The sequence below is a fragment of the Oryza sativa genome, chromosome 7 (genome assembly GCF_034140825.1).
Source record: "Oryza sativa Japonica Group chromosome 7, ASM3414082v1".
In the NCBI taxonomy this organism is placed as follows: Eukaryota; Viridiplantae; Streptophyta; class Magnoliopsida; order Poales; family Poaceae; genus Oryza; species Oryza sativa.
In genome coordinates this window covers 1,593,117-1,605,972 of record NC_089041.1, presented here as the reverse complement: position 1 = coordinate 1,605,972, position 12,856 = coordinate 1,593,117, and the positions used below count along the sequence as shown (strand labels likewise).

The window sequence follows — 12,856 nt, the reverse complement described above, 5'->3', positions numbered from 1 at the left end:
TACCTTAATTAGCCCTAGTCAAGCAAAAGTGTGAACTCTGAACTGAATGGACCAGCCGGAGTAGTTGACCCAACTAACTGATCAGCTCAATCTTCACGTCGTACCTCACCATTTGATCTTTGTCTCGGTTCAGATTTCAGGACACCCAAAAGATATTTTGGATCTCAAAACATTGTTACTAGTCACTAATCGCATCTGTCTACAGAAATATGGGTCAGTCTGATATGGTCCAAACTGATGGCGCACGAGCAATTAATTGATCAGTTAACGATCACTCACGGCAGTATGAACCAGTACTATGTATTATCTAAGTTCAAAAAAAAAAGTACTATGTATTATCTTGAATCTTGCAGTGAATATATCGTGTCGCTCTACTGTAGAAAACTGTCAAAAGTTCCGTGGAAATCCCGCATGATTTTTCCACAGTTCCAAACTTACCCAAGAGACAATTCTAAAGGATTTTCCAGAAGATGATTTACTCGATTTCAAAATATGACATTAATTGAGAAGACTGAAACGTTGTAATTCTTGAAGGATGCAAACAACGACAGAGCAGGTAAAACACTGCTAAAGACTAAGCTCCATCGTTTACTATAGCTTATCGTCAAATTTTAAATTTTGTGACAAAGCCGATCTACCAGAGTAGTGAAGGGGCTTGAGTTTTCACTACTGGTATTATGATTTTTTTTCTTCCTTCACTTTCTGTTCTTTTTTCTTCTCTTCTTCTCTTCCCTCTTCTTTCCTCCTTTCACCGCTTCGGTGAAGTTGTAACAAATTTCTCTCTTGCTTCATATAACACTAGCTTAGCCTGGCATTGGTTTCAAAAAGGAAAATTTTAAAGTAGATTTTGGAGATTATTTTGATGTTGTATCATTGTAGTTTATTTTCCAGCAAGCTTTTAAGTAGTTAATTATGAATAAAAGTTTTATAATTTTTTATCAGTAATAAGTATAACGGCTTATAATTAATTGTAGGTAAAACGATGGGCCAATAAGTGAGAAAATACAGTTCATGCTATACTACTACGATGGAATTTTGGATGCATGACTTTACCCACTAGAGTTTAAATTATATTTGTCATACATATGACTGTAGATTTTTCATTGATACAGAGACTAGAAATTATCCTTCTTTTGTAAAATAAAAGAACAAACTTATTTTCCTGTTCAACACAAGTCAACTTCAAGTATGAACAACATATACATAACCTATCAGGGTGGAAGCAACAGATCAAAATCACACCCATCATCCATAGCAAATATATACTACCCTATTTTAATGTATGGCGCCGTTGATTTTTTAACCAACGTTTAACCATTCATCTTATTTAAAAATTTTATATAATTATCATTTATTTTATTGTGACTTGATTTATCATCAAATACATTTTAAGCATGACACAATTATTTTCATATTTATAAAAAAATTGAATAGGACGAATGGTCAAACGCTGTTCGAAAAGTCAACAGCGTCATACATTAAAATACAGAGTATTTTTTTTTTTTAGATAATGATCCATGGCACATATATACTCACATGACACAAATTAAGAAATATACTCACTTTGAGACCACTTGAGAACATCTCCTGAACCAAAATGTCTTTCATGCTTCTTCTTCTTCTCCTGCTCTCCCTCATCCTCAACCTTGCATCCCCGACCACCGCCGCTTCCGGCGACGGCAACGGCGACCAGTTCATCTACTCCGGCTTCCATGGCTCCAACCTCACCGTCGACGGCGCCGCCTCCATCACACCGGACGGCCTCCTCCAGCTAACCGACGGCGCAGCCTACCTCAAAGGCCACGCGTTCCACCCATCTCCGGTGCGCCTCCGCCGCGACGTCTCCACGTCCACGACGACGACCACCGTCCGCTCCTTCTCCGTCACCTTCGTCTTCGGCATCGTCTCCGTCTACCCCGACTTCAGCGCCCATGGCATGGCCTTCGTCGTCTCCCCGACAACCAACCTCTCCTCCTCCTTGCCGGCCAAGTACCTCGGCCTCACCAACGTCCAGAACGACGGCAACGCCAGCAACCACATGCTCGCCGTCGAGCTCGACACCATCCAGAGCGTCGAGTTCAGGGACATCAACGCCAACCACGTCGGCGTCGACATCAACGGCCTCCAGTCCGTCCGCGCCTACAACGCCGGCTACTACGACGACGTCTCCGGCGAGTTCAGGAGCTTGAAGCTGATCAGCCGCCAGGCGATGCAGGTCTGGGTGGACTACCATGGCGGCGAGAAGAAGCAGCTCGACGTCACCATGGCTCCTCTCAGAATGGCCAGGCCTGTCAAGCCGCTGCTCTCGGTCACCCACGACCTCTCCACGGTGCTCGCCGACGTCGTCTACCTCGGCTTCTCGGCGGCGACCGGCCGCGTGAATTCGCGCCACTGCGTTCTTGGCTGGAGCTTGGGGATCAACGGACCAGCTCCCGCCATTGACATCGACAAGCTGCCCAAGCTTCCTCGTGCTGAACCCAAGCCAAGATCCAGGGTCCTTGAAATTGTTCTACCAATTGTCACTGCAACGATTGTGCTGGTTGTGGGTGGCGCCATTGTTATGGTGGTGAGGAGGAGATCGAGGTACGCCGAGCTACGGGAAGATTGGGAGGTTGAGTTTGGGCCGCATCGATTCTCGTACAAGGAATTGTTCCGCGCAACCGATGGATTTGCGGATAAGCATCTACTCGGTTCAGGAGGATTTGGAAAGGTGTACCGAGGAGTGCTTCCTAAATCTAAATTGGAGGTTGCCGTGAAGAAAGTGTCCCACGAATCGAGACAAGGGATGAAGGAGTTTGTTGCTGAGATAGTTAGTATTGGACGTATTCGGCACCGTAATCTTGTGCAGTTGCTCGGTTACTGTCGACGGAAGGGTGAGCTTCTTTTGGTGTATGCGTATATACCAAATGGTAGCCTCGATAAATATCTGTATAGCGAGGAGGATAAGCCTATACTGAGTTGGGCTCAAAGGTTCCGAATCATTAAAGGCATCGCATCTGGTTTGCTCTACTTGCACGAGAGGTGGGAAAAAGTGGTAGTGCACCGAGACATCAAGGCAGGCAACATACTCCTCGACAAGGACATGAACGGACAGCTAGGTGACTTTGGCTTGGCAAGACTATACGACCATGGCACGGACTCACAAACCACACATGTGGTTGGCACCATGGGATACCTAGCACCAGAGCTCATTCGCACGGGCAAAGCATCCCCTCTCACCGATGTGTTCGCGTTCGGCGTGTTCCTCCTCGAGGTCACCTGTGGGCAGAAACCTATCAAGGAGAAGAACCCTCAAGGTAGCCACATAGCGCTGGTCGACTGGGTGCTCGAGCATTGGCGCGACGGTTCACTCATGGACACGGTGGACGGGAGGCTCCACGGCGAGTACGACGCCGGTGAAGCGGCGCTGGTGCTGAAGCTGGGCCTCCTGTGCTCGCACCCGTTCGCCGCGGCGAGGCCCGGGATGGGGCAGGTCACCTGCTGCCTCGCCGGCGAGGCGCCGCTGCCTGAGCTGACGCCGGCGGACATGGGCTTCGACGTGCTGGCCATGATGCAGGATAAGGGATTCGACACGTCCGTCGTGTCGTATCCCGATCTTATGACGAGCTTTGGCACCATCTCCAGCCTCTCAGGAGGAAGATAACTCGGCTTTTTGTATATAAGTTTCATACAAGTTCATCGGTCACGACCAGCAGTTGTGGATTAAAATTTTTTGAACGTTTTTAGATAAGCTAGAATAATTTTTGAACTAATTTAGGCCAACTCTAGACTTGCAGTATAGTAGACAGAGCAATGAAAGCAGAGGACTCTGTTTTCCATTGGTATCATCAATGAAAGATGCAGAGTCTCATTTAGACTGAAGAAAAAAATTGGAGTAGTCACCCTCTTTGCTGAAATTATAGACTGAAACATTCATCTGTTCAATTCAAATGTCATACAAGAAATTGATGCCCAAATTTTTGCAAGTTTAACCTGATGGATATCTAAAAACATGTCTTGATCATACAAGATAGCTACCAGTATCCATCGTACAAAAGATCATTGGTAACAGAACACATTACATCGGCCACAAACGACATTACACTCGTTTTTTAGGTTGTGGGATCAAATGCGCGAATTCGCTAAAATATCTCCGTATCTTGAATCTGACCTTGATCTTGTCTCCACGAAGCTTGCCATGGATCTTCTCGCGTATGATCTCCTCGCTTTCTGGGAAACAACAGCTTGGTACGTTGAACACAACCCTTTCAAGCAGCGGCACATTGCATCTCAGCAATTGGTTCACAAATTCCACTTGCTCATCTCTTTCTCTGAACTCATCGATTTCAATCTCTTCAAGATGACAAAGCATGATGATGTTGTTGTCAGTAAAGAGATCATCTGTCAACGTTCTGCAAGGGCAATAAGATACTAGCTCGGGTGGACATGGAGGCTTCTGAAAAAGATAAATATGTTCTTGTTATTACACACGAAATACATATATGAAGTAAAAAAATTATGTTTCAAGCTGAAAGAAATACACCAATGCTAGCTTTCTTGCAAGCTCGAATTAATTTGTTAATGCAGGTGCAACCATTGTTTTACCCCCATCAGTTTCCCTTTATTTGTCACCATTGATCAGGTTATCTCAACGAATTTGACCATTTTAAATATCATATTTTGTTCAATAGAAATGTGCTTAACATGCAACATACTTCGATAATATGTTGTATTTTCTAATATTTATAAATACACTACTGAAATAAGAGCGGTTGAATTTTCAATGTGAATAGTATCTGTTGACAATCATTTGAAATCGGAGGGAGTAGTCTATTTGAAAAGAAATAAACATTTTTTTTTGACAAGAAGAAAATAAGAACTTACCACCCACCACAAATTGACCGAAAGTTTTCTGATACCAGCAAATCTCCTAAGAAGATGCATCGCAATTGGTAGAAATCCATGAGAATGATTGAATGCTGGGCATATCTCCAATGCCTCACACTCAGGAAGCTTGCTCATTTCCTCGACTAACTTCTCGAATTGCTGCGACCACTGTCAAACACACGACCACCATTAGAATCCATGACTTTCGATGTAGAGGCTGGATTGATTTCCATTATAAAAAAAACCAATAGTAGGAGCCCCGTATCGGGAAAAAAAACATTAGGAGGCAGCAATAATTAGTTTATTCTACATAATTTTCACACATGAAACATTTTAGTTCTTATGAGATTAAAAAAATCTTGCGTTTCAAATGAAGCTTACTCCCTCAGTCCAAAATAAATAAACCTATGTTGGAATGGGACATAACCTTTATAACCTTATACAATGAATTTAAACAGATGTATCTCTAGATTTTATTATACTTCCTCCGACTCCAAATATAAGAGATTTTGGGTGGGTGTGACGCATTCTAATACTACGAATCTGGATACGTCACGTCTACCTAAAAACCCTTATATTTTAGGGCGGAGGGAATTCTGGATATGTCTTATCCAGGGAGTACTAGATTATATATCCCAACTCAATTTAGGTTAGTTTATTTTAAGACGGAAAGAGTAGAATTAATTAACTAATTATTAAACTTGCTGGGTAAATTGTGTCAGCGACGCACATCACTTAGCTCCGATTGAAATGCAAGATGAAGGCTCAATTCGCCGACGGTGTCGAGCCGCCCAAGAAACGCCGCCATTGGAGAGGTCAAGTCGATCTCCAGCCGCCGGAGATGGCGTCCCAGCTGGGTGTACTCGTACCGGTCCATGTCGCCGGTGTGCGCCACCTCCTCCACCTTCCCGGCGGTGACGCGCGCTTCGCCGGCGTTCGACACGCTTAGGAACCGGAGCTCCGGCGCGTCGACGTCGAGGCGGCGGGTGTCGCAGACGCCAAACCGCAGCCGCCGGAGCGAGGCGGAGGAGATGGCGACGTCGGAGGCGGCGGCGGCGACGAGCGCGACGTTGATGAGGTAGAGCTCCTCCAGGCGAGGGCACTGCGGCGACGACACGAGGCGGCCCAGCTCGCCGCCGTCCACGCGGCAGCTTTGTATCGTCGCGGTGGCGAGCGCGGCGAACGCGCCGCCGGGAGGTGGCCGGAGATGGAGGTGAGAGACGAGGCGGAGGTGGATCGCCGTCGCCGCGCCGCAGACGGGCAGGTCGAGCACCTCCTCCTCCCCCGCCCCGTCACCGTACCTCCCGCTCCGCAGACGGATGGAGAGCTCCCCGGCGACGCGTTCCGCGGCGAAGCGCAGCCACGGCGCGACGTGGGTGGCGACGGCGAGGCGGGCGCCGGGGACGTCGATGTCGAGGAGGCGGAGCGTCGGGGCGGAGTAGCCCGCGAGGGCGCCGTCGACGAGGGAGACGGCCGAGGTCGGGGAGCTCGTCCACGCGGAGCGGCGGAGGTGGAGCTCGGGCATGGTCGCCCAGACGCGGCGCCAGCGCCGGGAGAGGGCGGCGGTGCGCGCGGCGTCACGGGCGCAGCCGACGCGGAGGAGGATGCCGTGGAGGAGTTCGTCGGGGAGCGCGCTGATGCGGTCGGTCGGAGTCGCGCCCTCGCTTTGGCTGCGGCGGCGGCGGCGGCCATCGCCGGAATCCATGCAGGCGTGCGCGATCCAAGCAAGGCGATTTGGGGATCTGATGGTGAAGTCAGGTGTTGGATTTTATTTGGACTTTGAATTTGGGCATTTGGGCGGGCCTTCTGATGATGATGATCACGTGAATATATATGGGCCCGACTTTGGGCTTTGGTTTGGACTACCGGGCCTAAATCGTTTAGGCATGTTTGGTCTATTGTGTGCCAATAATAAACTTTAACAAAAAAAAATTGATTTACAGAATGGAATTTTTTACCCAGCTTCTACATCTAACTGGATATATCTGAAGTTCGTTACTATGGAGATTTTAACTCAGTACTTTGTGGTGCTATTTAGGTGATGTAACCACTAGGCTATGTGCCCTTTCACAAATAAATCCCTTATACTCTGTAAGTTGAAATCGCTTATATTTTAGAACAGAGGGAGTAGAATCACTGGAGCGGCCGTCTTTGGATGATCTTCATTTGCCAAATGCTCCCACTGGAGAGTACAACTCGATCTCCATCCGCCGGAGATATATGGCACCGCATATACATTTGGCTGTACTCGTACTCCTCATCCATGTGGTCGATCGGTGTGCACAATCTCCTCAAGCTTCGCGGCGGCGATCGTGCCTCGCCGGCTGTACAACACATGTAGCAACCGGAGCTCCGGCGATGTCGGTCGAGCCTCGACGGCCAGCAGCAGATCCACCTCCCCGGACAGGTCGGGCGGTCGCCGCCTGGGCCGTCACCTCTATCGATAGCTATTGACACCCATAAAAATTAATCGATCAACAAAAAAATACTATTAGTCATCCGGGTTTGATAATAATGCTGGCTCCGCTACTGTCGACGGCTATAGAACACATGCAACCGGAGCTCCGAGGGCACTGATGACATCCGCTGGGCTCGCGCTGTCGCATTGGTGGCCGCCGCGCGCCGACATCGCCGGAATCCATGCCTGGCCACTTGCGTGCGACTCACGATCTTTAGCACGGGATTCGAGAGGGAGAGACAGAGAGAGCTGATCTGAGACGTTGGATTTTGGGCTTTGGGCCCATGTTAGCCCACTACCAGATCATGATGCGTCGGCCCATCATTTTGGCCCTTGACGACGGTCGTGTCAGTTTGGATACATATTTGGTTTCTTGTCAACATTGATCTTATAAATTTTGGCAAAACCAACGTTTAACGTTATCAATCTTCGGAAAGGTAAAAACTTATGGAGGCAATGGTCTGTTCTTCTTAGCTATTTCACCATATTATTATCGTCAATTATGAATTACTTGACACACCTCTAAAAATATGTTTCTGTTTCTAAAAGCTTTTCTTCTATTGCATTGTATAGACCACTTAAACTCTGTTATTTGTTAATTTTATTTCTCAAAATACTTAATTCATCCTTATAACCAATCAGGTGTATTATACTTAACAATAATATGGTGAATATTTCGTTCAAGGTTTCCTATTAAAATTTGGTAAAGCTTATTTACAACAGAACAAACAAATTACTCCTTTTCTGTTATGATTTTAAATGATACTGTAGTAACTATCTGCAGGGGACATCAGCACAAGAGTCCTCTCAACTGAACTAGAACCCCATAAACAATTATATTAAGAAATTTGACATGACTAGTTTGAATTAAGCCTTTTCATCTAAAAATGTACACCCTCTAAAAAAAATAATTTTGAGAATAAATTAGACAAGAGCATCACTGAAAGTTGGTTGGTATTTTTTTGGACAGATGGAATACTATCATAGCGAAGGTAAGCCGTATAGGATACCAAATGCGTGATGGAGATTACTTTTTTTTGCAATTTGTTGGTTCAAAAGTGAAAGAAAACAAATGTTCAATATCGTCGTTGGCACAGCGTCAAACACGTGGCTATGACTTTTGCTCACGAACTTTCAACAAACTAGTCAAAAAGTTGGAACGTTGTTTATACTATGACAGAGCACGTAGACATAGTTATTAATATCCATCACTTTCTTCAATTACACGAAAAATTAATATATAACCGCTGATACACACTACTAGTTTGTCCCGAAAAAATTCAATTCTCGGGATATATCCTTAAGATTGGGTCTTTTTTTTTACGGAGGAAGTACACATGTACGCACACAAGTTCACATTAAAGTACCGTTGTAACGCACATACAATATATGTTTGGAAGTTCTAATTTATAGGAATCTTCCTACTACTTTCAAGATAGAGAAAACAATGCAAACGCATATTTTCAATTATCTGTGTGTTTAGATCCAAAGTTTGGATCTAAACTTTAGTCATTTTCCATCGCATCAACCTGTCATACACACACAACTTTTCAGTCACATCATCTCCAATTTTAACCAAATCCAAACTTTACGCTGAACTAAACACAGCCTATGTATCCTTGTTAATTAGTTGAGCTTCTGATAATGTTGGGATGACATTACCACTGTCTCCTTTTGAATTCCAAGGAGTTGTTCAATTCTTTCTGGGGTACTAGTGGCTACTAGGAGTACTTGGCAATTTCCTTACCGATGTGGACAGCTCACCTATAGATTAATTAAATTACTCACTCATGTTCCTACTAATATTGAGCACAGTTTCGAGGTAGCTGCTCATTATATGTACCGTACATGTACGCTTTGGTGATTATCATGAGCTAATAGAGATCATTACCACGTCTATCAAACCACCATGTCCTTTCTGCCACTGATCCTCTTCTTCTTCCTTGGCCTTAACCTAGCATCCATCACCAACGGTGACGACAACCACCAGTTCGTCTACAATGGCTTCACTAGTGCTAATAACCTCTCCCTTGACGGCGTCGCCATGGTGACTCCTGATGGCCTCGTCGAGCTCACCAACGATGGAATCCGGGTGAAAGGCCATGCTTTCTACCCGTCTCCTCTGCACTTCCGCGAGACTCCTAATGGCACGGTGCAATCTTTCTCTGTCTCCTTCGTGTTCGGCATCGTCCCTACCTTCTCTGACCTGAACAGTGGCCATGGCATCACCTTCGTCATTGCACCAAGCAAGAATTTCTCAGATGCTATCGCGGCACAATACTTTGGGCTCTTCAATAGTGAGACCAATGGCAATGATAGAGGCCACATCTTTGCAATTGAGCTCGACACCGTTAAGAACACAGAGTTTGGGGACATGAATGATAATCATGTTGGGATCGATATCAATAATCTCACCTCTTTGCAATCCTACCCTGCTGGATACTATGAAGAGAGTGGAAGGTTCAAAAACCTGACCCTTGCATCCATGGAGGCTATACAAGTGTGGGTTGATTATGACAGAGAAGCTACTCGGATCAACGTGACCATGGCTCCTCTTGCCATGGCCAAACCTGTGAGGCCATTGTTGTCTGCGACCTACAACCTCTCAGGATTGCTCATGGAGCGTTCATACATCGGCTTCTCTTCCTCGACAGGCGCAACTAGTGCACGACACTACCTTCTTGGCTGGAGCTTCAGCATGAATGGAGGAACTGCGCTGGCCATCGACATTGCCAAGCTGCCAAAGCTACCTCGTGTTGGTCCTAAGTCTGATCCATCCAATCTGTTGCAAATCATATTGCCAGTGGCAACCGCAGCATTCCTCGTGGCTGTGGGTGCTACTGTTTTTCTCCTTGTGCGAAGGCGTATGAGGTACACTGAGTTGCGAGAAGATTGGGAGATCGATTTTGGGCCACACCGGTTCGCATATAAGGATTTGTTCCATGCCACGGAAGGGTTCCAGAACAAGAATTTGCTAGGCACAGGAGGTGCTGGGAGGGTATACAAGGGGATGCTTCTAGGGTCCAAACAAGAGATCGCAGTGAAAAAGATACCACAAAATTCGAAGGAAAGCATGAAACAGTTTGTAGCGGAGATTGTTAGCATAGGCTGCCTTGACCACCGCAATCTTGTTCACCTCCTCGGTTATTCCCGACGTAAAGGTGAATTGATTTTAGTGTACGAGTATATGTCAAATGGAAGCTTGGAAAAGTACTTGTATGGTCAAGATGGTAGGTGCACTTTGGATTGGGGTCAAAGGTTTCACATCATCAAAGGAATCGCGTCTGGGCTGCTTTACCTCCATGAAGAATGGGAGAAAGTAGTGATTCATCGAGATGTGAAGCCAAGCAACATACTCCTCGACAACAAGATGAATGCAAAGATAGGTGACTTTGGCCTCTCAAGGTTGCACGATCATGGAGCCAATCCACAAACTACACACGTTGTTGGCACCATAGGGTACTTAGCTCCAGAAATAGCATTGACCGGCAAGGTGACTCCACTCGCCGACGTATTTTCCTTCGGCATATTAGCCCTAGAGATTACATGTGGGCAGAAACCTATGAAGCAAAATGCACAAGGCATCCAACAAACGTTGGTTGGTTGGGTGCTAGAATGTTGGAAAAAAGGATCAGTTGTTGATGCAGTTGATGCCAACCTCCAAGCTGACTATGATAATGCTGAAGCAGGTTTAGTGCTAAAATTAGGATTGCTATGCTCACATCCATCTGAACACTCAAGACCGAATATGAGACAAGTGACGCAGTATCTCAATGGTGACATGCCACTACCAGAAACTATTTCAAACCCAGGATTTGGCTTGTTTCACTTGATGCAGGAGAGAGAGTCTCCAACCTGTACGCCATGTCATATTCATCACTAGTGTGACAACTACTAATTAATTTCTTTTAATGCCATAATATATATCCGCTCTCAGAGACTAATTGTTGAGTTATTTTTTCTGTTGATTTATATATGTACGTATCAATTTTAGAGGAATAAAGTATGCACGTTTGCGCAAACCAGTATATTTAATGGTCATATATTTTGTTATTTCTTTTGCAGGTTTTGTTTTAAGTAAATTCTAGCTAGGATATCCTACTGTTTGTGTTTGACTAGCTAGATTCAAGCATACGTCGTCAGATCTAGAGGTGGACAACGAATCAACTTGTCTCAGCTCGTGAGTTGGCTCGTTAACAAGTCACTAAATACCAATAATATCATCTTTATAATTTTAATACTTATCCATTCATCACATGTTAACGTAATAATAACACTAAATACGAATAGTACATACGATGACCTTTTATACTAGTGAACTAAAAATGAGTAATTCGCGAGTTGGCTCGTTAAATTAACCAGCTAATTAAAAACCCAACTTATTAGCTTAGCTCATTATGACTAGGCCGTTTCAAGCCACAAGCTTTGAATTTTTTTCCAACCACTTCCATCCTAAGGTCCCTCTCAATCTAAACCACTAATCATACTTCATCGAACAAACCTTTATTCTAAGGAGTTGTTTACATTGGGCCCCTTTGATTTGTAGGAAAAATGTAGAAAATTTAAAGGATTTTAATCCTTTGAAAAAAAATCCTATGAAAGACTTTGAAACAAAGGATTGAATTCTATACTATCCTTCAAAATTCCTATGGAATGTCTAATCCTATAGAGATTTTGAAGGAAAGTTAGCAAGAGGTCCAACCTCTTGGAAAAATTCCTTTGAGTCTATCTCTCTCATTCGATTCCTGCGTTTTTCCTGTGGTCCAATCAAACGGTCATTCCTATGTTTTTCCTGTATTTTCCAATCCTCTGATTTACACCTGCATTCCTGTCAGAATCCTATGTTTTTCCTATTCCTCTGTTTTTTCCATTCCTGCGATTCAAAGGGGCCCAAACCTGTACATACTGTAACAGTCAAATAAAATTAATTGCAACTGAATATCGTCGATAAGAGATTCATCGTTGTAGTTGGAAAATTCTTTCAATCATCATGATAATCAGCTAGCTAGCATGCATGCTTCCAGGAGGTCTGAAGGAGACAAGATTTGAGAGTCAAGGGTTAGATGGAAATTAAAAAAAAAAAGGAGATAAAAAACATTGACTGCCTCACTGACTTCATGGAAGTGATCAGACCACCCCTCTGTCGCAAAATATCAAATTCCTGCATCAGTGAGCATTATTATATGGCTTGGCAATCTATTCTCGCGCCGAGTTTTTTAGACGTCTAAAAATATTTTTTATAGGCGGTTATATGTGCTACCTGTAATTAAAGGCTTATGGAAAATGAACCATAATTTCGGTGGCTGGAGGATTTACACTAGCAACTGTGACCCCTAGGTCAAATTTATCAGAAGCCGCCCAAAAGGCTAGCCGACTATGTAGTAAAGGGAAGTGCTTGCGGAACTACTTTTTCGAAATTGCTAGAAAACTTTTGCAATTATTTTCCCCCCGAAACTTGTACGATCGAATCACAAAAACTAAACTAACCAGAGGGGGGTGAATGGTTGAGATACCTAAAACCAAAAACTTTTA

At 44.7% G+C, this 12,856-nt stretch overlaps 3 protein-coding genes across 3 annotated transcripts; 2 read left to right on the top strand and 1 right to left on the bottom strand.

Moving 5' to 3' along the window:
• Positions 1–1,555: 1,555 nt before the first annotated feature.
• Positions 1,556–3,909, top strand: LOC4342322 (L-type lectin-domain containing receptor kinase SIT2-like). The gene has a single exon (XM_026026936.2). The coding sequence runs from the start codon at positions 1,598–1,600 to the stop codon at positions 3,641–3,643; it is 2,046 nt and encodes a 681-aa protein (XP_025882721.2). The 5' UTR covers positions 1,556–1,597; the 3' UTR covers positions 3,644–3,909.
• LOC107277418 (F-box/FBD/LRR-repeat protein At5g56420) lies at positions 3,887–6,613 on the bottom strand. Its single transcript, XM_015790630.3, has 3 exons — positions 5,597–6,613; positions 4,864–5,034; positions 3,887–4,435 (listed from the first exon to the last, which is right to left on the bottom strand). Exons 1-3 carry the CDS (start codon positions 6,569–6,571, stop codon positions 4,079–4,081), a joined length of 1,503 nt encoding a protein of 500 aa, XP_015646116.1. The 5' UTR covers positions 6,572–6,613; the 3' UTR covers positions 3,887–4,078.
• A 2,552-nt stretch (positions 6,614–9,165) lies between these two features.
• Positions 9,166–11,352, top strand: LOC107275881 (L-type lectin-domain containing receptor kinase SIT2-like). The gene has a single exon (XM_015790629.3). It carries the CDS (start codon positions 9,234–9,236, stop codon positions 11,205–11,207), a length of 1,974 nt encoding a protein of 657 aa, XP_015646115.1. The 5' UTR covers positions 9,166–9,233; the 3' UTR covers positions 11,208–11,352.
• Positions 11,353–12,856: the final 1,504 nt, after the last annotated feature.